The sequence below is a fragment of the Melitaea cinxia genome, chromosome 21 (assembly GCF_905220565.1).
Source record: "Melitaea cinxia chromosome 21, ilMelCinx1.1, whole genome shotgun sequence".
In the NCBI taxonomy this organism is placed as follows: Eukaryota; Metazoa; Arthropoda; class Insecta; order Lepidoptera; family Nymphalidae; genus Melitaea; species Melitaea cinxia.
The window spans coordinates 6,803,332-6,827,815 of NC_059414.1; the positions used below are offsets into that span (position 1 = coordinate 6,803,332).

Consider the following 24,484-nt stretch of genomic DNA (forward strand, 5'->3'; position numbering starts at 1 on the left):
TCTGGGGGAGGGAAGGGTCAAAGCAATACGTATATACGCCAGCGAAGTGATGCCTCATAGTCGACAATTATATCGATACACTAGTGATGTTATTTTTAGTCGATATTTTCTAAAATTCGTATTAACAAAATTAAATAATTTCTCTTTTCATAACTACAATAAAACCGTATTTGTATATGCGGTTTTTATTGTAACACTGTGCAAACCTGGGCTAACGAAGGGTTTCGCTAACAAATAACAATGATAATTATGGTAAATAACTGTGTTGTTTGTTTTTGGTATCAAAAGGGCTCAATACAAGGATTTCAAAAAAGTATATTATGATTATTATTACTGTAATACTAATAAAAAATACAATAAGAAAGTTTAAAAAATTAGGACTGCTCTTTCCCATGCCTATGCCAAGCAAGCTGCGAGCCGCGCTTCTTCCTCGCCTCCTAGGCGAAAAACAACTTCGGGGTTTACTCTTTCCAATATATTTTTTTATCAATTTCGGAATACTTTGTAAAAAACTATGCATGGTCAAACATAAATAAATATAGGTACGTAGCGACTTTAGAACCTCCTCTGTTTTTTTTCATCGGTAAAAAATTGCTTAGTTGTTTTCTTGACATTACTGAGGAGCAGATTATTAAATTTGGTCGAATCTATGTACCTATGCGATTCGTATTTGGACTTCGCAAATAGAATCATATTTCTGAATTGCGTAAAAAACTCAAGTGGCCCCACTAGCGTAGCATTCCTTGGAACCCCGGGAACCCTGTATCAAAATTAGTGGGGGGGCAGGCAAATGATGGGTAAAGATTTCTCACAAAAAATGCTTGCATTGAATTAAAATAAATGTTTATTGATTATAAGTTATAACTTCCTCCTAGAATAGAAAATAGTGAGTGTAGTCTGCTGTAGCTGTTCCTGTTCCATCGAAATCCTTAGGTAATTTTTTATCAGTTTTAGTTTTGAAAAACATCAAGTTAATACCTCCGGAAAATTGGATGCAAGGCTATTGAATTTTATCAGTAATAATTCCATGAGTTCTTTAATGGAATGAATGTTTTGAATTTCGGATTTTAAGCTAATTTAAAGAGCTTGTAGTTCCAAGCTGGAGAGTTATTAGCCTTGACCTGCAGCAATAGATGCGGGGGATCGTTCGCTTCAGCCTGTGAGGCCAATACTATTAGTGAATTCCTATGAATCTTCCGCATCTATATGGGGGATTCACAGGCGCATAACCTGAAGAAGAGATTCAAGGCTGCCTCCAGGTCTTACAGGTAGTAAATCGCTAGGGCAAAGTTCAAACACAGCAGAATTGGCGAGAGACTATTGGGCTTTCCAAATGGAACCCATGCCTTTTGTTTCTTACAAAAGCTGTCGAAGGTAACTTTTTTTAGTCTACACTTCCATCATTGCGCGAACCTGAAGGCTCTCTGGCATATTATGCGAAAAAGTAAGCGAAATTCTTTGCACTCTTTTTGCGTCGAATTCAACTCTTGACGATGAGGGAAAAGCACCACCGAGCATTCCACGGTGCGAACACGCGATGCGTAATGTGCACTATGAGCAGTGTCGTTTGTCGTGTTCTGCATTATTTCGATGTCAAGAAGTCTAGTGGTGCTAATTGTATCCACCAGTGGTTTGCAACCAATGTGCGAGCTTCGTGCGCAATGTTTCCGCGTACATTCAAAGTGTGGAATGACCTTGCTAAAATTTGGGGGTTTTAAAGCGTCTAGTGTCTACATCTTTTCTCTAAAGGCCATGGGCGACGGTAGCCGTTATAAATCAGATGGCTTCGTCTGCTTGTGTGCCCCATTCTTATATAAAAAAGATTAATTCATTGTTCATAATGATTAACTGAATCCCGAAATAAACGATACAGAATGTTATCAACAATTGGGGGCACGCTTGACTCGGATAAAAGGGGACTGCTTTTCAGACTTCAGTCATTTCTGAAGTTAAAACTCTATAGGTATGTATGACAGTTTTTTTATTCTTTTTTCCAGGAAGCACAAGATTAAGTGACATTGTGGATAGCATTTTACTAATTTTTGCTTACACACCTTAGGGGCCCTGTAAATAGGGGGCCCCGTATCATTGATACGGCTGATACGGCAGTAGTTACGCCCTGAGTGGCACCCAATTCCCTACTTCGGGGATACGTATATTCTCAACTTACTTTACTCTATTCTTTATAATCCTGTTGTACCTGCTTATCTAAAACGACGATTTAAATTTTTTAGTGATTCCAATGAACGTAGTCTTCGTTCTGAGGAAAGCTTACTTCTTGAATTTCCCTCTCACTCCTCTTTCTTTTATACTAAATCTTTCACTGTTCAAGCTTGTCGACTTAGGAATTCTATAGACGTGTAAAATCGGTTTCTATTTTTAACCCACTTCCAAAAAAGGAGGAAGCTCTCAATTTAACTGTATTTTTTATGTATGTTACTTCAGAACTTTTGACTGAGTGGACCGATTTCTACAAATTTTTTTTTAAATCGAAAGGTGGTGTGTGTCATTTGGTCTCACTTGAGTTTATTTGAGATCTAACAACAACTTTTCGAGTAATATAAATAATACGTTTTTACTTGACTATTTTCGTCGACCTACGTTGTATTATACCGCATAACTTTTTACTAGGTGTACCGATTTTGATGATTTTTAATTTAATCGAAAGCTGATGTTTATCGTGTAGTCATATTTAAATTTCATCGAGATCTGATGACAAATTTTTGAGTAATCTTTAATAACGCGTATTTACTTGACTATATTTTCGTCTACCTTTGTTGTATTACATGTCGATGTAATTGAAGTCGGCTTTTTTTCCTTTGCGTACAAGTCGAACTCGGTCCACCCAGTCAAAAGTTCTGAAGTAACATATATACAAAAAAAAAGAAAAATACAGTCGAATTAAGAACCTCCTCCTTTTTTGGAAGTCGGTTAAAAATCAATCTGATACGTATTATTATTTTCTGTTGGTGTTCAATAAAGTGTATTGTTATGTTATGTCATGTTAATCAACCACTCTTTAAAAAAATTCAATCGATTACGTAATTTGCCTAACTAAAAAAACATAAATAAAATAATAATTGAAAAAGTCGCCTTCATGATTTTTGTAAGTGTACAGTACATAATGTTTGAAATTGGTGTAATTTATTTAGCTATCTTTGTGTAATTATTGAATTTTTATCTTGTTCCAGCTTTTTCAATTGACTTTCTAATAGTTGTTCTTCACGCAGGCGGCTTTTCTTGTTTTTTTTTTTATTTATAATATTATTTTTAACCATTGTTATATCGCCGCAATTATATGTTAATTAATATATATAACCTATACCCATGTATTAATAACTGCGACAAACATGAGACATTACAAATTATATAGGTACTAAGGCAAACATTTTATACTGTGTATGTACTACATTACATATATATACTATACTTACACTTATACTATGTACTACATGTATACACTATAATTATGTATGTATTTCATTACCCATTCTTACACACACCTCAACCATGTAATTACATACCTAATTCATAAATAAAGTACCTAAGTATTTCGATAATTACCCACAAAAATATAGACATGTATCAAGTCACAAAGAGTATCCAATTCAAAATAATAAAACATAAATAATAAGTAGTTTACGAAATTCAATAATAGTAAGCCGAGTCACAGCAATACGAAGCAGAACAAATTCAATAAAACAAGCCAAATTCAGAAAAATAGCACTATGCGCTATATGTACTCGTAGTCAATCACAAACGAAAGATGCGAATACTAAAATATCGTCAACAATTAATAGCTGAATAGCCGGCGCACGCACACTAACAACACGACAGTCACACATAGAAAAAACGGGGCGGAGATGGCGCGGGGCGCGGTAGCGGCATGCAGCGCGACAGAAACATTTTATTCAAATACCTATTTTTGAAAAGTCTCTTCGGTACCCTTTCCTCTTAACTTGGGGAGTAAGCTAGTGATGCGTGTCATTAGCGTTTCGAAAAGTGTGATCGGGTGAGGCGAACGGAAGTTGAGAGGGAGATATAAGTCAGTAAAGATATAAAGTTTTACTTCAGTCGTGTGATCTATAGCACACTAGTTTTTTTTAGTTTGTTGTTTATTTTTAACTCTATTAATACTGAATTACTGTTTATTTTGGACATCATCGTGTTTAAAAAATGTCTTGTAACTTGTGTGATGTCCTAAATAAATGTTTCGTTCTTTCTTTCTAAAGCTAGAGCAGCAGCTGCGCAGAGAATAGCGGCTGCGAGGGAAGCTGCTGCAGCGATGGCGATTCAACGCGCTGCCCAAAATCAAGCTGCTAAGCTTCAAAATGCTGGTAAGATTATTTGCTATGGAAATTTAGGTACTTAACAAACTAATTTATTTAACCAAATATGTAATAAATATATTCCTGTAACTTTGCCTACTTTAAATAAGAACTAAATGTTGCTCTTAAGCTACCATGTTACATAAGTTAAACTGGTATTAGTGATAATTAAGTTGTTTTAATATTCATGAAAAGAAAAATATATCAGATTTTTTCAAAATATAAGTTAAATATTAATTGACTAGAAATGCTATTTTACAGATTTGGAAGCGTTGAAGCTTTCAGTAATCCAGAGTTCTGGAGCTGCTGGGGCGGCTGGAGCAGCTCATCACGCTGCATCTGCAGCCGCTGCAGCGCTACGTCCAACTGGTTGGAACCCAACATGGAAATCTGGTTGGACTCCATCTGCTAGTACTTGGGCCTGGTCGTAAACAAATAGATATTAAAAGAAAAACATAATTTCGAATTTTTTTAAATGAAGATGATCGTTTTTGATAATTTTTAATATATAGGTACTTAATATTATAATTTTGTGCTTTAGTACTGTTACAGTTTTTTTGTATTTGTTTGCGGAAATAAATATTTTGTGTAATTACTACAACATGCATTTTTAAAAGTAAATAAAAAGTAAATACTATTTATTTTGTTTTATTTTATCTATATATCTAGTATCTGTTTGTAATATTAAAATTACCGGTTTTTACTAAATGCATATGGATGTACTTATACACGGTACATATACCAAAATAACATTTTTACGATTTTTGTCTGTCTGTCTGTCTGTTTGTTCCGGCTAATCTCTGAAACGGCTGGACCGATTTTGACGGGACTTTCACTGGCAGATAGCTGATGTAATAAGAAGTAACTTAAGCTACTTTTATTTTAGAAATTTATTTATTTTGTAACTGCGAACTGAACAATATTTTTTTTCAATTCCACGCGTATGAAGTCGCGGGAAGAGCTAGTTTACAATATAAACTGTGTATTAATACTACATAATAGACTTCGATTGGTAACGTTGCCTTTAGTTATATCGAGCATAATCGATAAATATAATAATATGTGACTTAAAGATACTCGTACATATGTAATTATGTCTGTATATCTCAAGCAGATTAATATTTTAGTTAAAATATTATAATAATATATTATTATACATGAATGTACCCTTGTAAAATACGTTTGATTTAATATCATAAATTAGTTAAATATTATATCCATTATTACCCATCTTTGCCCTCTTCGGTGACCCTTTACTCTGAAATTGATTGGTACTCAATACGGCTGCGCCGTTTCCTTGACAACTAGGGATGAAGCTCCATCTGTCGTTACTTCACAGCTTCTCACTAACATTACGTAATCATGTTTTATTTGTTTTTCTAATACTAAACACCCATCATGGGATTTTTTCTAAAATGTGTATAAAGTGAAAAGTATTCTGAACAAGGGACATATAGATAAAGTAAGCTTTAATTTATGATATTTGTAAGAAGTAACTCCTGAAAATAGTGATTTAATTTTAAAGTGATAACAAGTTATATTATAATATTAAACAGAAATAAAAATAATCAAATAATGTGAAATGTGATTTGCATTCATTACAATTACAATAAATTAAACAATAAATTTTGGTGACGTAAATAAAAATTATTTGATTATTAAATTGATTTCTACGCCAATATCTGTTAAATTACATAATTATATTTAATTACTTTTGTAGAGCCATGATATCGATATATCTCGTCTTAGCAGTAATCTGCAATCTCAGCCAAGTTTCTGCTCAAATAGACCGACGACGATTCTCTAATCCTACTTACTACAATGTGGGAGGTGTGCTCTCTAGCAATGAGTCTATAACGTTTTTCAAGGATACCATCTCGGTACGAAATAGTATTTTACTGTCTACTAATCTACGATAAACCTGGCATTTGTTAATTTGTTTTTTATAGTTTTTTTTTTTTTCAATTTGATTAATGCTAACACAAAAAAAAGGTTTATGCAATTTTAACTTTCTAGAATCTCAACTTCAAAGATAAATATGTACCTCGAGGAGTAACGTATCATGACTACTCTATTCTAATGGATCCAAATCCTATTAAAACGGCGCTTAACGTATGCAAAGACCTTATAGCTCATCGAGTAAGTTTTTCAAATTGGAAATATCAATTTTGTTTATTGCATAATAGTATAATAGACTTCTTTTAATATTCACTTTAATTTAATTACGAATACATTTGACAGGTGTATGCGGTCGTAGTGTCTCATCCTATAACCGGAGACTTATCACCAGCTGCCGTTTCTTATACAAGTGGATTTTACCACATTCCAGTAATCGGTATATCTTCAAGAGATTCAGCGTTTTCTGATAAAAACATCCATGTATCGTTTTTGCGGACTGTACCACCATACTCCCATCAGGCAGATGTATGGGTCGATGTTCTTAAGCACTTTAATTATATGAAAGTTATTGTCATACATAGCTCTGATACAGATGGCAGGGCTATCTTAGGAAGGTAAATTACTTGCGAATCAAATTGATTTTCAATAATAAGGTAGCCAACCTTATAATAAGATTCAATAAAACAAAATATTTTTAGGTTCCAAACAACTTCCCAGAGTATAGATGAAGATGTTGACAGAAAGGTAAATGTTGAGCAAGTCATTGAGTTTGAACCTGGGTTAGATTCGTTTACTGATAAGCTAATAGAAGTTAAGAGCGCTCAAGCGAGAGTATTTCTGATGTACGCGAGGTATGTTTGATTTTTTACTAATTAAGAATCTATTAAAATACAGAAAAGATAAATTTCTATTTATGTCTCTATTTACCCATTATTCAGCAAAACTGATGCAGAAATAATATTTCGTGATGCAACCTACTTGAATATGACTACAACGGGATATGTGTGGATGGTGACGGAACAGGCTTTGGACGCCGCCAACGCTCCTGAAGGATTGCTTGGATTAAGACTAGTCAACGCTACAAACGAACATGCTCATATTCAGGACTCTATGTATGACTGTTTGAAAAATGACTATTTTTTATTACGTAATTTCGTCTTCAAGGTTTTATTTTTTACATTTATTATTGTAATATTTCCAGATATGTCCTCGCATCAGCAATTCGAGATATGAACACATCTGAAGAAATTTACGCTCCCCCATCTGATTGCCACAATTCAGGCTCGATATGGACGACAGGGAGGTTACTCTTCGATTACATAAGAAAGCAGAGTTTAGAAAACGGTGCTACAGGGCACGTTGCATTTGACGACCATGGGGATAGAGTACATGCTGAATATGATATGGTTAACGTGAGAGCGCAGGGTGAACACGTAGCCGTTGGAAAGTACTTTTATTCCATAGTAAGTTACGCATATACTAAAGTGATTCATCAAAAATTAATATATATCACGAAGCTATATTTTCTCTATATTCGAATTATATTTTCTGTTACTACTACGAAACAGATTCTAAAAGCATCATAAGCTACTGAAGATAGGTAATGCAGAAATGCAAATATTACCTAAAAGATAGATTGAATGATTTTAATTTTTCAGGAAACTCAAAAAATGCGCCTAGAATTAAAAGAGAACGAAATAATTTGGATGGGACGTAGTTCTTCCAAACCCGAGGGTTTTATGATTCCTACACATCTTAAGGTAATAATAATCAGTAAATTCTCTGATAGATTCATTTTACTTCTTATATTTGCATTTAAGTGTTAATAATTTTACGTTTTAAGGTTTTGACAATAGAAGAGAAACCTTTTGTTTATGCTCGCCGAGTTTCGGAAGAGATTGAATGTACAACAGACGAAGTTTTATGTCCACATTACAACGCTAGTGAGGAAGCAGGTAAGCTTTTAAAATATTTTTTTCATTACAGTTAAATAAAATCAGTGACATTATAAATTCGATACAAATAATAAATAATAAAAATAATAAATAAATAAATAAACGCTTCACACTCAACGGCCCCCAGTAGGATTTTCTCCTGTATTGGGGTCCGGAAACACACACAATATATAAGCACAATGCTCAGAACACGACAAACATCTATATGGCCGATGCAAATGTCTGTCGTGAGCGGGAATCGAACCCGCGACCGCCAGCGCAACAGCCAGTGCTATGACCGCTGCGCTAACGCGTCGTCAACATACCATAACGGCATATATCGGTTACGTAAAAATAATATTTACAATAATGAGTTCAAATTACGTCGCTAAAAGACAATTGCTCATTTATGATAACAACACTTAAGAGCAAAAAAAAAATCAAATTAAACTTTTACTTTCAACAATGTAATAGATAGTAGACAGTAGATCATCTAATAACTATTATATCATTATTTCCTAGATCGACTTTATTGCTGTAAAGGCTTTTGTATGGACCTCCTGCGGTATTTATCGAAAGCGATCAATTTCACTTATTCGTTAGCTCTATCTCCTGATGGTCAGTTTGGAAATTACATTATTCGGAATTTTTCACAACCAGGGGCCAAAAAGGAATGGACAGGTCTAATAGGTGAGTTTGAAATATATTGTATTGGGAATTATTTAATTAGATATACAATTATTATTAAAACTGAAATTAATAATAGGCGATTTTTTTTAATAGGGGAATTGGTCTATGAAAGAGCAGATATGATCGTAGCTCCTTTGACAATTAATCCAGAACGTGCTGAATTTATTGAGTTTAGCAAACCGTTTAAATACCAAGGTATTACTATTTTGGAAAAAAAGGTATGTCACTTATAAGTACATTTATATGTACGATTTTTTGGTAGAATCAGTGATATCAAGAAATTAATTTGTTGTTAAATTTTACAGCCTTCACGTTCGTCTACACTCGTATCATTCTTGCAACCATTTTCAAACACACTATGGATTTTAGTAATGGTTTCCGTGCACGTTGTTGCTCTAGTACTGTACCTTCTCGATAGATTCTCTCCTTTCGGAAGATTTAAGCTTGCGAATATCGATGGTACAGAAGAAGATGCGTTAAATCTGTCCAGTGCTATTTGGTTTGCATGGGGCGTATTACTTAATAGTGGGATTGGAGAAGGTAATACAACAAAATTAAAAAAAAAAATATAGTGTGTGTGCTTAAGACCTCACGGCAGAAGTGAAAACTTTGTTGGTAATCGCAATAACGCAAATGTCCCGAGTTCACCCGATCGAGCCTCTCACCGTTCAGCGGCGAAGAGCAGCTGTTTGTATCTTTCTCGCTCGGCTACACTTGGCGTTCCCAAGTTCACCCAACCCAGCCTTTCACTTCAGAGCGTGACGGATCAGCCTAACTACCCACGAAAAAATGTGTGTGCAGTGCGCCAAAAGAAGTTTTCACTTCAAAAAACAACTGAAACTTAATTTTTTAAGACCTAAATTTTATTGATCTAGCTTTGCTTTTCTTTATTTAGTTATATTTGATAATATTGCTTCTTAATAACAAATACATTTTTTATATTTGTTGTGTTTTAATAATTAGGTACTCCAAGGAGTTTTTCTGCTCGAGTACTTGGAATGGTTTGGGCTGGCTTTGCTATGATCATTGTCGCTTCGTATACAGCTAACTTAGCTGCCTTTCTTGTACTCGAAAGACCTAAAACAAAGCTTACTGGAATAAATGATGCTAGGGTAAGCAATTTATGAATGAAAATATTATCGATTATTTATGTTTATTTTACTAAAAACAAATTATTTTACCTGAATTGAGACTTACCATTACTACCTATTATTTTTTTATAATGTTTTAAAACTTTGTAAAAAAATGTGTTGAAAAGAATTAAACTTAAAACAAAAAAAAAAATAATAATAATAAATAATTTAATTATAAATAAATTAAGAATTTACAAACATAAATTTCAGCTTCGTAATACAATGGAAAATCTAACGTGCGCTACAGTGAAAGGATCAGCTGTTGATATGTATTTTCGAAGACAAGTAGAACTTTCAAATATGTACCGTACCATGGAAGCGAATAACTACGACAACGCTGAGCAAGCCATACAGGACGTCAAAAATGGGTATTTTTTTATTATTATTAACTAATAAAGAATATATATCTTATTGAATTAGCGTTAAGAAAATAGACACAATCACAACTCATAGTTTTCCTGATGCATGTGAATGACTTATTATACAATTAGCTTTACTTTATCAAAGTTTTAATTTTACTGAACACGGCACTATCGATTGGAGAAGTATGCACAAAAATCTAAGCACTATATATATAAATATGTAAAATTTTTATTCATTTTCTTCGAAGGAAACTAATGGCCTTCATTTGGGATTCATCAAGACTCGAGTTTGAAGCGGCACAAGATTGTGAACTTGTTACGGCCGGTGAACTGTTTGGCCGGTCTGGTTACGGCGTAGGCTTGCAAAAAGGATCCCCATGGGCCGATTTAGTTACCCTTGCTATATTGGACTTTCACGAAAGTAATAATACACCTAAACATTTTAATTTTAGTTTTCGTTTTGGGAGTTATAAAAGAAATTTGATAATATTATTTAACAGGTGGTATAATGGAGTCCCTAGATAATCAATGGATACTTCGAAATAATATGCTCAACTGCGAGGAAAACGAAAAAACCCCAAACACATTGGGCTTGAAAAACATGGCTGGCGTGTTCATTTTGGTCTTAGCGGGCATTATCGGAGGAATTGTACTCATCGTGATAGAGGTGGTGTACAAACGTCACCAGATCAAGAAACAGAAGAGGATGGAGATCGCGCGCCACGCGGCCGACAGGTGGCGCGGCGCCGTTGAGGTAAACCGAGCAAAGATAGATGCCGTGGACCACATCGACGTCAAACGACAATCTGATACAAAAATGTAAACAGCGCTTTTCCTTTTTGATTCGCTTAAAAATATTGTTAACGACCAATATTCAAATCAATAAATATATTTTACTTTCGTTTAGATGCTTAATTTTGTAGTTGCCCAATCTGGATGTCGTCGTGGTTGTAAGTAGACATGTGTTTTTGTAATACTAGTAGGAAGTATAAATTTTAAAATATCGATATGTTACAGAAGCGGAAGTCTCTAAGAGCGACTATTTTGCCGTCGCAGCGACGAGCGAAATCGAATGGGGTGAAAGAGACAGGAAGCATCAGCTTAGCAGTTGACAGAGGTCTACGGCGAAGAGACGAACCGCGCATACCTCGCTACATGCCAGCATATACTCCAGATGTTTCTCATCTTGTGGTTTAATTAAAGACCTACTGATTTCAATGCCGTATGAACAGCCATGATTAATTAATAATTACTTCAAAATAAGTAACGGTTCGGTAGATAATCACTACATAGTATAAAACAAAGTCGCTTCCCGCTGTCTGTCCCTATGTGCTAAGATTTTTTAGGTTTTTTAATAGATGAGTGATTCAAGAGGAAGGTTTATATGTATAATACGTGCATAATATGGTAGAGAAACAATGATAATATTAGAGCCTTAGAGGTTTCTAACGTATCTTTTGTTGTTGATAGTACCAGCATTGCACCCGTGCGAAGCTCGGGGCGGGTCACTAGTAGATATATAATTAAGTAATTACGTAGTCATAAACCCTACATGTCTGATGTCACTAAAAATAACTATATTGATGACATGTTTCAATGTTTGTAATAGGTAGATAGATAGCCATCTTTTATAATTTTAAAATATTAATTTATATCTTTTTTAATCAATATGGATTATATGTTAACTTATTTATCAATTTATTTTACATTGCGTCGTTTAATAACGTTTAGTTGTGCATATACATGTTACAAAAAATAAAACTTTTTTAATATTAATATTAATAATTCTGATGTGAAAAGTGAGGTTTAATAAAAAAAATATACTATTGAATAAAAATAATGTAAATTTAATAAATTCCTATAAATGTTAAAGTCGTTTTAAGATTGAATTATAGAAAATGTTTTATATATTAATTAATATAACACCAAATACGCATCGATCAAGTGAATTATTTTTTAAAGATGAACTAAGTTTTTGCAGTAATCTGTGCAAAAACTTAGTACTGTCTGGTACCGTAATTACAGCAAGGTAAATTACCATTATTAATTGTATGTACTGTATTTCAAACTAAAATTAGTAATAATATTTAAAAAAATATATAAATAACTAACTAATCACCATTAAAATAAATAATTATGCAATGAGAAAATCAAGCGCTTCGTATTCCACTTCTTCAACAACCCTCTTCATCTTTCCAATAATTTGCAGAAATAATACATGGATTACATTGTTGAGATATAAAAATACCAGAATTAAGTATATCAAAGGTATCCCGAACGTCAATTTATACGTCTTGATTAATGGCGCTCTTGCTTAAGAGCCATTTCACAAAAATCGGTAACAATCCGCGAAATTGTAATATTTTGACCTCGTTAATCTCAGTGTTGGATGTTATAATGTAATTTATATTCTTGAAATATAATAGAGCAACCTTTGTTGTAGTCGATAGTCAGATCAGAATTTTGATTTATATTATGTGTATAAAATTATTAACCTTTTCATCAGCCTCCTCCCTGGGTAAACGGTCGCGATGTATACTTTGAAGTCCTACTTTTCAATAACCTCTACGTTAAAACCATTTTAAAAAAATACGTAATATGTGGAATATAATTTTGTTGAATAATAGAACAGAGTTTTATTCCATTTGTATCTCTATTAATCGATAAAAAAAAAAAAAAAAACTTACGAATATTTTCCAAATAAGTACAATTTTAAAAGCGATATTTTTCTTAGAAAACTAAGAAATTTTAACGAACTATCTTCATCAAAGTAAACTTACATCATTAAGGTATACAAAAAAAATAATTAAAAGATGTAATCATTTTTAATACATTTTATATTAAATAATAAAAAGATAGTATATATTACCACGCATCAAGCCCAGTAAATCAGTCGAGCGCTAGCGCTCTTAGAGGTAAGGTCCACGCCAAATTCTGCGCAGCCGTCTCTTTCGCTCACACGCGCCAAGCGCCTGTTGTTATAGCGGATAAAACGCATTTGATACTTTCATAATAAAATATAAATAAAATAAACATATTACGAAAATGACTGTAAAATAATATAATGATAATTTCTGTAAACAAATGTGTAATTTAATTTTCTTTTCTCACACTATCAATACAAATAGGCATTTCAATCTGTTTGTCTTGTTATTTGTTAATTAAAATGTTTGTCGGTGTCGATGTCATAAAATGCTATTTTATTCATATCGTAAATATTAGATTCATTCGTAAACTGAAAAAACTAAATCAATTTAAAAAAAAAATGTTTCATAAAATTGATTTTTTATATTTATTTTAAATTTATTGACTGTTGTTATATAACATACTTGAAATTTTTAACAAATGAATCATTTAAAAAACATTTTATACCATAGTTATTAATTTTTATTATACATTAGAAAATTATCAAGATGGTCTTTTGATTGTCACACTATAACGTAGTGGCACCAATCATCGACACATTATTTCCCAATAATCGACACTTGTCGATTACTGGTCTCTCGACTTTGTTTAGTTTACTTCAAATATCTACCAAATACGCAAAGTAAGAAGAACTATATTCGCTTGTCAAATGAAAAATGTTTTAAAAAATTATTATCGACCCGTGTCGATTATTGGCAAAAGTCAGTTTATGAAAACCAGTGATCGACACCAACATTATACTAATATCAAAATAACCTAAAACTTTCGTTAGAACAAAAATCGATCGTATAGTTCTTATAATAACCCGTGAAAAACATAAAATTAGTATAATTAATAAAAAAAATGTACTCACTTCCTTAAGGATTTCACTAAGAAATGTTGTAATTTTCACCGGTACTCCAGGCGCAATCAGTTGTCACACCGTCATTTTCAAAAAAAAAAAGACGGATATCGTTCAAAAGTCACTGGGAGCCAATCAAAGGTGTGCTATCTATGGTACAGTTTTGCTATATTAAGAAATCGTTTTCCTACTCTTATTTTATTGAATCAAAATATAAAGTGTCGGTTATTGGTTCTTGTCGGTCATTGGTGCCACTACGGTACTTACTAGCACAAAGATCGCGCGGCTCGTACGACTCGCACGATGCGACCAAATTTACCTAAACTTGCAGAGCGTAAAATTGTGAAATGGCTCTTAAAAATAACAAGATACCAGAAGATGATGGAATAAGGTAAATCTAGTAAACGTAACCAAATCGTATAACCTAATACTTTGTTTACGCTTAAGCCTGTAATATCCCACTGCTGGACATAGGCCTCTTTTCCCATGTGGAGAAGGATCAGAGCTTAATCCACCACGCTGCTCCAATACGGTTTGGTAGATATACTTCCTACTATGAGTAACGATTGCTATCAGGTGTACATGGTAACAACCGGGACCTATGGTGGAGAGACCCAGAAGGACTGTACAAACAACCAGATCACGGCAAATTTCTATTTGGCCAATACAAATGTTTGTGCGGAGATCGAACTTGCAACCGCCAGCGCAACAGCCACGTTAGGGCTTACAGTCTATTATAGCGCGTACCTGTTGTCTCCAATACAGTATCCCATAAAGTAACAGTAGAATATTCGAATATTAATAAAATTAAATTTTTTTATATGTCAGCTTCGGGTGGAATGCCTCAAAATTAGATTCATACAATTTGATAATAAAAAGAAATAAACTGATAACTACAACCATACCTATAAAAGACAAGTTCAAAAAATCGAAAAAAGCAAAATTTAGTGAGCCACATGACCTATTATTTACTTTTGTGTGACGTGTCACTTGTCTGGTGTCATTAGATAGCAGCAGCGTTTTTTGCACGGTTTTGAAATTTTAAACTTTAACATCGCTAATACTACGCGCAATTACGCGCATAAAATTTAATATTCCACAGCTAGGCTTAGGCGACTTACCCCATATGGGAGAAGGATCAGGGCTTAATCCACCACGCCGCTCCAATGCGGGTTGGTGGATGTCCACCTTGAATTAAGTTTTACTCCAATCCATGAGACATATTTATACACAAAACCCCACAGCTGCATGTTTTTATCATGCAGCCATATTCCGAGCACACAGCGCTCAAATATGTGTTCCACCTATAAAACTCGCTTATACAACGTGGCGCGGTTTTTTTACATTAGTGGAATGGCAATTTTAGCGGTCGTCGTCGTTTGTGTTGCAAGCCTTAAGTGGAACGTAGCCATTGCTGATAAGACACGTCAAAATCACAATTCATAATTCATAACATGATTCATAATATGGACTATTGCAGTGTTGCCAGCCGTACGATTTAAATCGTATTTATACGACTTTTTTGGCTCTTGTACGATGTACGATCGAGTAATCGAAATCGTATACAAAATGTACGATTTTTTTTCAAATCTAATACCCATAATCATAACGAAGGAAAAATAGATGATAATTTAAATTAATTTTTGATATTATAAAAAAACAACATTGATTTTTAATTAAATAATTTAAGGTGAGCAATTTCAATTTCATTAATACTGTTTTCAAACAGTATTGTGTTCCTGTTAGTGAGTAAGGTGACCAGAGCTCCTGGGGGGGGGGGGGGGGGATTGGGGATTGGGTCGGCAACGCGCTTGCGATACTTCTGGTGTTGCAGGCGTCTATAAGCTACGGTAATCGCTTACCATCAGGTGAGCCGTACGCTTGTTTGCCGACCTAGTGATATAAAAAAAGGGCAATGTATTTAAATTGAGCTATTGAAAATCTATCGATTAGTATTTTTTTTATTACAAATATCACCATTTTGCAGGCTGGGGTGGGGTAGGTGAACTTTATTGGCAACATATTAAGGATGCTGGATCATGTATCGACTTCAAGCCATCTGACGAAATGTTACGCAAATTGAATTTAGCTATGTACAAAAGAATAAATGCTTCCACTCCTGCATCTGCTGCTGCGCCTAATGACTCTGATAATGACTTAACTAGTGAAAAAAATATATATAAGTAATACAAATTTTTGTTAAGTCCATTACATTGTTAATTAGTTTCATTTGTTTTTAAATATAAAGTTTATTTTTAACAGACTTCAAAAAAGGAGGAGGTTTAGATATTTTAGAATATACCTTTGTAACTTTTCTCATATTAAAAAATATATAAATTATTAGTGTTAAATGTTGATTTATGTTTCTTAAATGATAAATATTGATTTAAAATTATAGTGATATTCTGTTTAAAAATTATTTTCGTTGTTTCATTGAAATATTATTACGTACCATTTTTTTCCTTGAAATGTTAGCTATTTTTTCTAGTATATGGTACGATCTTCAAAATAAAGTTGGCAGCACTGGACTATTGTCATATGGTCAGATGATAATGTGATAAAAATTATCTTCTCTTATCTCTATCTTACGTGACATTGGCGAAATCATCTGTGCTATTCGGCACTAGTGAAAGCCATTAATTCTAAATTTATTCATTCATTCGTGATAAAAATTATTTTATAACATCTTTATTGATTAAGATATAATATAATTTAATTGTGAAAATTTTATGTTCTTATTACATTTTCATTTGATTTTTTATAAACTAAATCTTATGTACTCACTTTAAACAATTTTTAAAAATACAATCCTTGTACTGTTTTGTACAATTGAGATTTATAGTTATATTTATTCAGTTATATTTATTATCATTTAAGAAAAATAATTTTTTCTTTAATATTTTTGTTGAGCCTGTAAAAATGGTTAAACCAGTAACACACGTTCTGTTTGATATGGATGGTTTATTACTAAGTAAATACTAATAATTTCTTGTGTAATAGTTACTTTATCATCATACTAATTTAAGTACATTAATCAAATATTGTTTCAGATACTGAGGACTTGTATACAGTAGCATTTCAGAATATTGTTTCACAATATGGAAAAGAATATACATTTGATTTAAAATTGAAAGTAATGGGGTTTCATTCACATGAGACTGCACAGACAATTGTTTCAGAGTTGGAATTACCAATGACACCAGAGGAATTTATGACTGAAAGTAAAAAACAGTTTGAAGTTCTGTTTCCAGATGCAAGTTTAATGCCAGGTAAAATTCTTTGAATAAAAATTATGGTAATGTTTCACATAAATCGGCTTCAAATTCATGGGGCCCTGGGGGGAGAGGGGGTGAAGGGAGGGGGAGGGTGGGTTTTTTACCCCTCGTATTTTACCGCCCGTTACGCACCCGTATCACGGTGTTGCCGTTGTCATAAAATTAGATTATAGGAAAATTAAACAAATTAGAACGGCATAATCTTAATATATATAAATCTCGTGTCACAATGTTTGTCCTCAATGGACTCCTAAACTACTTAACCGATTTTAGTCAAATTTGCACACCGTGTGCAGTTTGATCCAACTTAAAAGATAGGCTATATTTTATTTTGATATATTATGTTATTATTATATTTCAGAAAAAAATAAGGTGATACGAAGTTCGCCAGGTCAGCTAGTATTCTAATAAAATTGGTAACATTGCGTGCTAGAATATAGGTAAAGAAATTCGAAAAATACCCAAAACCGAATCGGAGCACCCCACTGTCCACGTGGTCTTGTCTGCCCTACCCCTAGAGTGTTTTTTTTAAGCCGGAGGCGCGGAGGGTGGCCAGCCCGAAGCTAAGCGTTGTTCTAGTTTCAAAACTTTAACCATTGATATTTTTAATAATTTTTATTGTGTTATTAATTTACATACAGTTATTTAGATAAAAATAATGAATTTGTGTTTAAATCGTTTTAAAGGAAATGCTAAGTGACGCGTTATTTTGGAAAAAGTGTATATTTGTCAGTCGTTAAACGTCAGTTCGTATCGTTTGTTGATCTTGCAATCGAGATCGTTTTTACGTAAATTTGTTCGAAAATAAGTGTGAAAGTTGGTGAACGGAGCATATGAGTGCATTTCCCGCAACACCGAAGTTACGGTGGAGTCAGACGCGGAGCTCTAAGGTATTGTAATATCTCTGAATCACGTAAAGTTAACCTCAAAACTTCAAGCACGATATCTTCGTAACCACGGGGTTTACGCGAAAAGCACACTACGAGGGGGGTAAAAAACCCACCCTCCCCCCTCCCTTCACTCCTTCTCCCCCCAGGACCCCATAAATTTGAGGCCGATTATGTGAAGTATTACCTGTTTTAGTAAAGAATGACGAAAATTATTATTAATACAGCAATAACATAGTATTTAAATCTTTTAATTTAAAAATATGAAGTTTAGTGAAAAAAGTTTAGTGTGCAAAATGAAAGTTTAAAATAATGCTTGTGTATACTTAATTCGTTTAACATAATCTATAATATAATAAAAATAGGTAAAAAAACTTTTTAAGTTAAACGGTTTTATGTTAAACATACATTGCAATGTTTAAGATAAATGTACTAAAAACCAAAAAATAATAAAATAGATACAGTCGTGGGAATTATAAACATATGCATAGACTAGACTAAAATAAAACCGTGGGGCACGTCAATTGTCTACAATCGTTGATTAAAATGTTTGTTTTGTAATGTTACACTATAATTAGGCAGTTGTTCAACCGACAACGATGGACGTGTGATAAGTAGGGCTAGAATGTGGAAACAAGCTAGCAAGCTCGATTATAAGCGAGTTTTAGGGTTTCATAGCGGTGAGCGAGTAGTACTTTTATCATATGTTTTGTCGATTAAAGACAAACTACGAGCAGTGAAACGATTCCTCGCCAGCCAGCAGTGTGAATGTCCAACGATAAACTAGTTGAAACATCTCTTTTATTTACATGGAGTGTATAACTATTGGAATTTCCATGAGCAAGAAAATAGTAAGTAATTTCCTCACCGTCTGCGGGCCAACTGCCTATTTTAACGACGAATTAAACGATTCTTCTATCGCACATCAAGTCGATAATTTGTAGACAATTGACGTGCCCCACGGTTTTATTTTAGTCTAGTCTATGCATATGTTTATAATTCCCACGACTGTATCTATTTTATTATTTTTTGGTTTTTAGTACATTTATCTTAAACATTGCAATGTATGTTTAACATAAAACCGTTTAACTTAAAAAGTTTTTTTACCTATTTTTATTTTCTAGTTTTTAGTTTTTATTTCGCATTCTGTTTAATTCATTTAGTGCTTCATTATTGCAAGGCCCATCTTAAATATTGAGGTTGTATAGTGCACTGTATTCTTCTTGTCAAGCCCTTTTATTTGATACCCATATTGGTGGGATTGATAAAAAATTGTTATCAGACATTTGGTAGCGGCGGCCAGCTTAGATTTCAATTTTGCATAGTAAATTGTATTCTACTTGTTGAGACCTTTCATTTGATACCCATGTTGATGGGATTGATAAAACCTAAGTTATCCGCCATTTTGTAGAGGCCGCCATCTTGGATTTTAATTTTATATAGTACATTAATTAAACTGGTTGAGCACTTTCATTTGATACCCATATTGATGGGATCGATAAAACCTACGTTATCCGCCATTTTATAGCGGCCGCCATCTTGTATTTCAATTTTTTATAGTATATTGTATTCTGCTTGTTGAGCCCTTTCATTTGATACCCATATTGATGGGATTGATAAAACCTACGTTATCCGCCATTTTGTAGCGGCCGCCATCTTCGATTTCAATTTTTTATAGTATATTGTATTCTGCTTGTTGAGCCCTTTCATTTGATACCCATATTGATGGGATTAATAAAACATAAATTATCCGCCATTTTGTAGCGGCGGCCATCTTGAATTTATAATGTTATTGAATAAACATAATTGTATTGTCACCAAAATCCAAAGTGTATACAAAATTTCAGATTAATCGGTTGACAGGAAGAGGGTGAAATTTGAGTTACTAAATTTGACCCAAGAATAAAGAATAAAAAATAAAAAATAGGTAAAAAAACTTTTTAAGTTAAACGGTTTTATGTTAAACATACATTGCAATGTTTAAGATAAATGTACTAAAAACCAAAAAATAATAAAATAGATACAGTCGTGGGAATTATAAACATATGCATAGACTAGACTAAAATAAAACCGTGGGGCACGTCAATTGTCTACAATCGTTGATTAAAATGTTTGTTTTGTAATGTTACACTATAATTAGGCAGTTGTTCAACCGACAAAGATGGACGTGTGATAAGTAGGGCTAGAATGTGGAAACAAGCTAGCAGGCTCGATTATAAGCGAGTTTTAGGGTTTCATAGTGGTGAGCGAGTAGTACTTTTATCATATGTTTTGTCGATTAAAGACAAACTACGAGCAGTGAAACGATTCCTCGCCAGCCAGCAGTGTGAATGTCCAACGATAAACTAGTTGAAACATCTCTTTTATTTACATGGAGTGTATAACTATTGGAATTTCCATGAGCAAGAAAATAGTAAGTAATTTCCTCACCGTCTGCGGGACAACTGCCTATTTTAACGACGAATTAAACGATTCTTCTATCGCACATTAAGTCGATAATTTGTAGACAATTGACGTGCCCCACGGTTTTATTTTAGTCTAGTCTATGCATATGTTTATAATTCCCACGACTGTATCTATTTTATTATTTTTTGGTTTTTAGTACATTTATCTTAAACATTGCAATGTATGTTTAACATAAAACCGTTTAACTTAAAAAGTTTTTTTACCTATTTTTATTTTCTAGTTTTTAGTTTTTATTTCGCATTCTGTTTAATTCATTTAGTGCTTCATTATTGCAAGGCCCATCTTAAATATTGAGGTTGTATAGTGCACTGTATTCTTCTTGTCAAGCCCTTTTATTTGATACCCATATTGGTGGGATTGATAAAAAATTGTTATCAGACATTTGGTAGCGGCGGCCAGCTTAGATTTCAATTTTGCATAGTAAATTGTATTCTACTTGTTGAGACCTTTCATTTGATACCCATGTTGATGGGATTGATAAAACCTAAGTTATCCGCCATTTTGTAGAGGCCGCCATCTTGGATTTTAATTTTATATAGTACATTGATTATACTGGTTGAGCACTTTCATTTGATTTCCATATTGATGGGATCGATAAAACCTACGTTATCCGCCATTTTGTAGCGGCCGCCATCTTGTATTTCAATTTTTTATAGTATATTGTATTCTGCTTGTTGAGCCCTTTCATTTGATACCCATAGTGATGGGATTGATAAAACCTACGTTATCCGCCATTTTGTAGCGTCCGCCATCTTGGATTTCAATTTTTTATAGTATATTGTATTCTGCTTGTTGAGCCCTTTCATTTGATACCCATATTGATGGGATTAATAAAACATAAATTATCCGCCATTTTGTAGCGGCGGCCATCTTGAATTTATAATGATAATGAATAAATATAATTGTATTGTCACCAAAATCCAAAGTGTATACAAAATTTCAGATTAATCGGTTGACAGGAAGAGGGTGAAATTTGAATTACTAAATTTGACCCAAGAATAAATAATAAATAAAAAATAAAACAAACGGGGTGAGCTAAATAAAACCGTTTAATAAAACAAACGGGGTGAGCTAAATAAAACCGTTTAATAAAAAAACCGTTTAAAAATGAGTCGCTGAATGTGTTGCTAAGCGCAAAACTCGAGAACGGTTGGACCGATTTCGCTAATTCTTTTTTTAAAATATTCCTTGAAGTACGAGGGTGGTTCTTACGCAGAGAAAAATTCAAAAAAAAAAAATTAGATTTCCTGAAAATGTCTAAAAACAACACTTTTCTATACATACCCCCATACAAAAGATTTGTGATAATACTTAAAAGTCAATTTGAACTTTAATACCATACGATAAAGTTTGTGTTAGGCGATTACGAAGTTCGCCGGGTCAGCTAGTAAATTATAGATTATGCACACAAAAGCCAAAAATATAAAGCCATATAAGTAGACTTTTATTATTTTGTTTCTTTTCACAGGTGCTAAGAGACTCATAGAGCATTTACATAAAAAAGGTGTACCAATGGGACTAGCAACCAGTTCTAGTGAGGAAAGTTACCACTTGAAAGTGGATAAACATCATCAAGAAATATTTTCCCTACTACCATTTAAAACATTTGGTGCTTCAGATCCAAATGTTAAAAGAGGAAAGCCACATCCGGATATATTTTTGGTTGCTGCATCTAAATTTTTAGATCAACCAAATTGTGAGCAGGTAAAAAGGACAATAATATGTTTTAATAGTCTATAACTCTATATTAAATTTTAAATAAAGTTTTTTTATATCCAATTTTAATCTATTTTGAAGATCGTAATTAAAAAACTATTGAAAAACAGAATAATCTGTTAGTTACTTTTATCCATAAACGGTGAAACAGGCCCTAAGTGTAATTAGGATATAATACCTATGTAAGAAACGTGCAATACATAATAAAATAATTATATTCACAGTGCTTAGTGTTTGAAGATGCTGTCAATGGTGTGAAAGCTGCAAGAGCAGCTGGTATGCAAGTTGTAATGGTTCCTGATCCTCGAATTAATAAGAGCTTGACAGAAGAAGCTACTATTGTTTTACAAAGCTTGGAACATTTTAAACCAGAAGTATTTGGATTACCTCCTTTTGAAGATTAAAAAAATTGTAATAATAGATAAATAGAATTCATCTATACAAATAAATAAAATTAAAATGTCTGTTTGTAATATTAAAATTACCGGTTTTTACTAAATGCATATGGATTATATACACGGTATATATACCAAAATAACATTTTTTGTAACGAAGTTCCTTACGGCAGGCCTGAAATTTGCTGGGCGACTGAACTGAAAAAAATGTGATACTAAAACCGTAACAAAAATATATAACGGAAGTGACGTAATATCAGTAACACGACTGTATAATATGACGTTTGTAAAACTAAAATATAGTAAACTTTTTTAAAATTATTTATGTAATTTTATACTGTCGACAAAAATAAATAAAGACGTTTTTTTATTTCACTTAATAGTTTGGATTATTATTATTATTATTTTGTTTGATTTATTATTTTACGGTATTTGTTATTTTCTAAAATACTAAATTTCCTAAATACTTTTATGGACTTAATTAAAAACCAATCAACAAAGTAAAAAAAAAAATCAAGAACTAGAAAATATATATAAAATTCATTATTCTTTTTTCAAATTGTGTTGTTTCTATTCTATCCGAAGGAACTTCGTTCCTACCTAGTGTCCCATGACACCACATAAATTTTTTACAAATTTTGTCTGTCTGTCTGTTTGTTCCGGCTAATCTCTGTAATGGCTGGGCCGTTTTTTACGGGACTTTCACTGGAAGATAGCTGATGTAATAAGAAGTAACTTAGGCTACTTTTATTTTCATTTTTTAAATCCCAACAATATATTTTTTAAATACTACGCGGACGAAATCGCGGTCACAGCTAGTTTTATAATATAATTATACATAGGTATATATCAATTTACTATTACCACTTGAGAGCATTAATTTACTTTTTAATTTATGGTGTAACATAACAAATATATCATACATTCTTGTGCTGTGTGGCTATGGCAGTAAAGAATATAGCCACCCCCCCTCTGTTCCCGCGGGTGTCGTAAGAGTAAGACTAAGGGATGGCACGGTTCCGCCACCACCTTGAAATTTATAAATCCGATGGGGGATAACCATCCAACTGCTGGCTTTGAAATACACAGGCCGAAGACGGCAGCGGCGTCTTCAGTGCGACAGGGTCAGCTCTGCGATCACCAACCCGCCTGCCCAGCGTGGTGACTATGGCCAACACACACAAGGGTTCGCGCCGTTTTTGGCGCGAATTTGTGGAGGCCTATGTCCAGGACTGGACTGAGATAGCCTGAAGTGATGTGGTGATGATGATGATGATGATGATGATGATGATCATGACATTCATAATGTCTCGAGAACTAAAAATTTCTTACTAGGACTATCTAATAGGAATGAATAATCCTATTTTCATTCCATCTTGATCATGATCATGGAATGAGGTTTAATGTCTTAAGCTGCTCCTCTGGTTTACCACATACATTTATCAGATATTTTTTATCAATATTTTTCTAAGGTTTGTATTTTTCGAAAAAAATATATAAATTCTTTTGTATCAATACTTTTAAATCTGTATATTGTTGGTTATTTAAAATAAATTGGTTGTTTGTAAATTTGGTTTACAGACGATAGTTTTACGTGACAACGTCATAATAAAACGTATCGGACGCATAGCGC

At 33.1% G+C, this 24,484-nt stretch overlaps 2 protein-coding genes and 1 long non-coding RNA gene across 3 annotated transcripts; 2 read left to right on the forward strand and 1 right to left on the reverse strand.

Annotated features, from left to right (window-relative positions):
- Positions 1-4,535: 4,535 nt before the first annotated feature.
- LOC123664079 lies at positions 4,536-14,227 on the reverse strand. Its single transcript, XR_006744766.1, has 2 exons — positions 14,125-14,227; positions 4,536-4,749 (listed from the first exon to the last, which is right to left on the reverse strand). It is a non-coding gene; the product is annotated as an uncharacterized LOC123664079 (long non-coding RNA).
- On the forward strand, positions 6,053-11,577 carry LOC123664078 (glutamate [NMDA] receptor subunit 1). Its single transcript, XM_045598694.1, has 16 exons — positions 6,053-6,208; positions 6,345-6,467; positions 6,570-6,841; positions 6,926-7,078; positions 7,166-7,339; positions 7,429-7,690; positions 7,886-7,987; positions 8,071-8,182; positions 8,684-8,851; positions 8,945-9,069; positions 9,157-9,391; positions 9,815-9,963; positions 10,195-10,352; positions 10,595-10,767; positions 10,847-11,100; positions 11,364-11,577. Exons 1-16 carry the CDS (start codon positions 6,053-6,055, stop codon positions 11,541-11,543), a joined length of 2,796 nt encoding a protein of 931 aa, XP_045454650.1. The 3' UTR covers positions 11,544-11,577.
- Positions 14,228-14,459: 232 nt separating the features above from the next.
- LOC123664270 (pseudouridine-5'-phosphatase-like) lies at positions 14,460-22,920 on the forward strand. Its single transcript, XM_045598863.1, has 5 exons — positions 14,460-14,503; positions 16,908-17,083; positions 17,163-17,381; positions 22,209-22,444; positions 22,681-22,920. Exons 1-5 carry the CDS (start codon positions 14,460-14,462, stop codon positions 22,858-22,860), a joined length of 855 nt encoding a protein of 284 aa, XP_045454819.1. The 3' UTR covers positions 22,861-22,920.
- Positions 22,921-24,484: the final 1,564 nt, after the last annotated feature.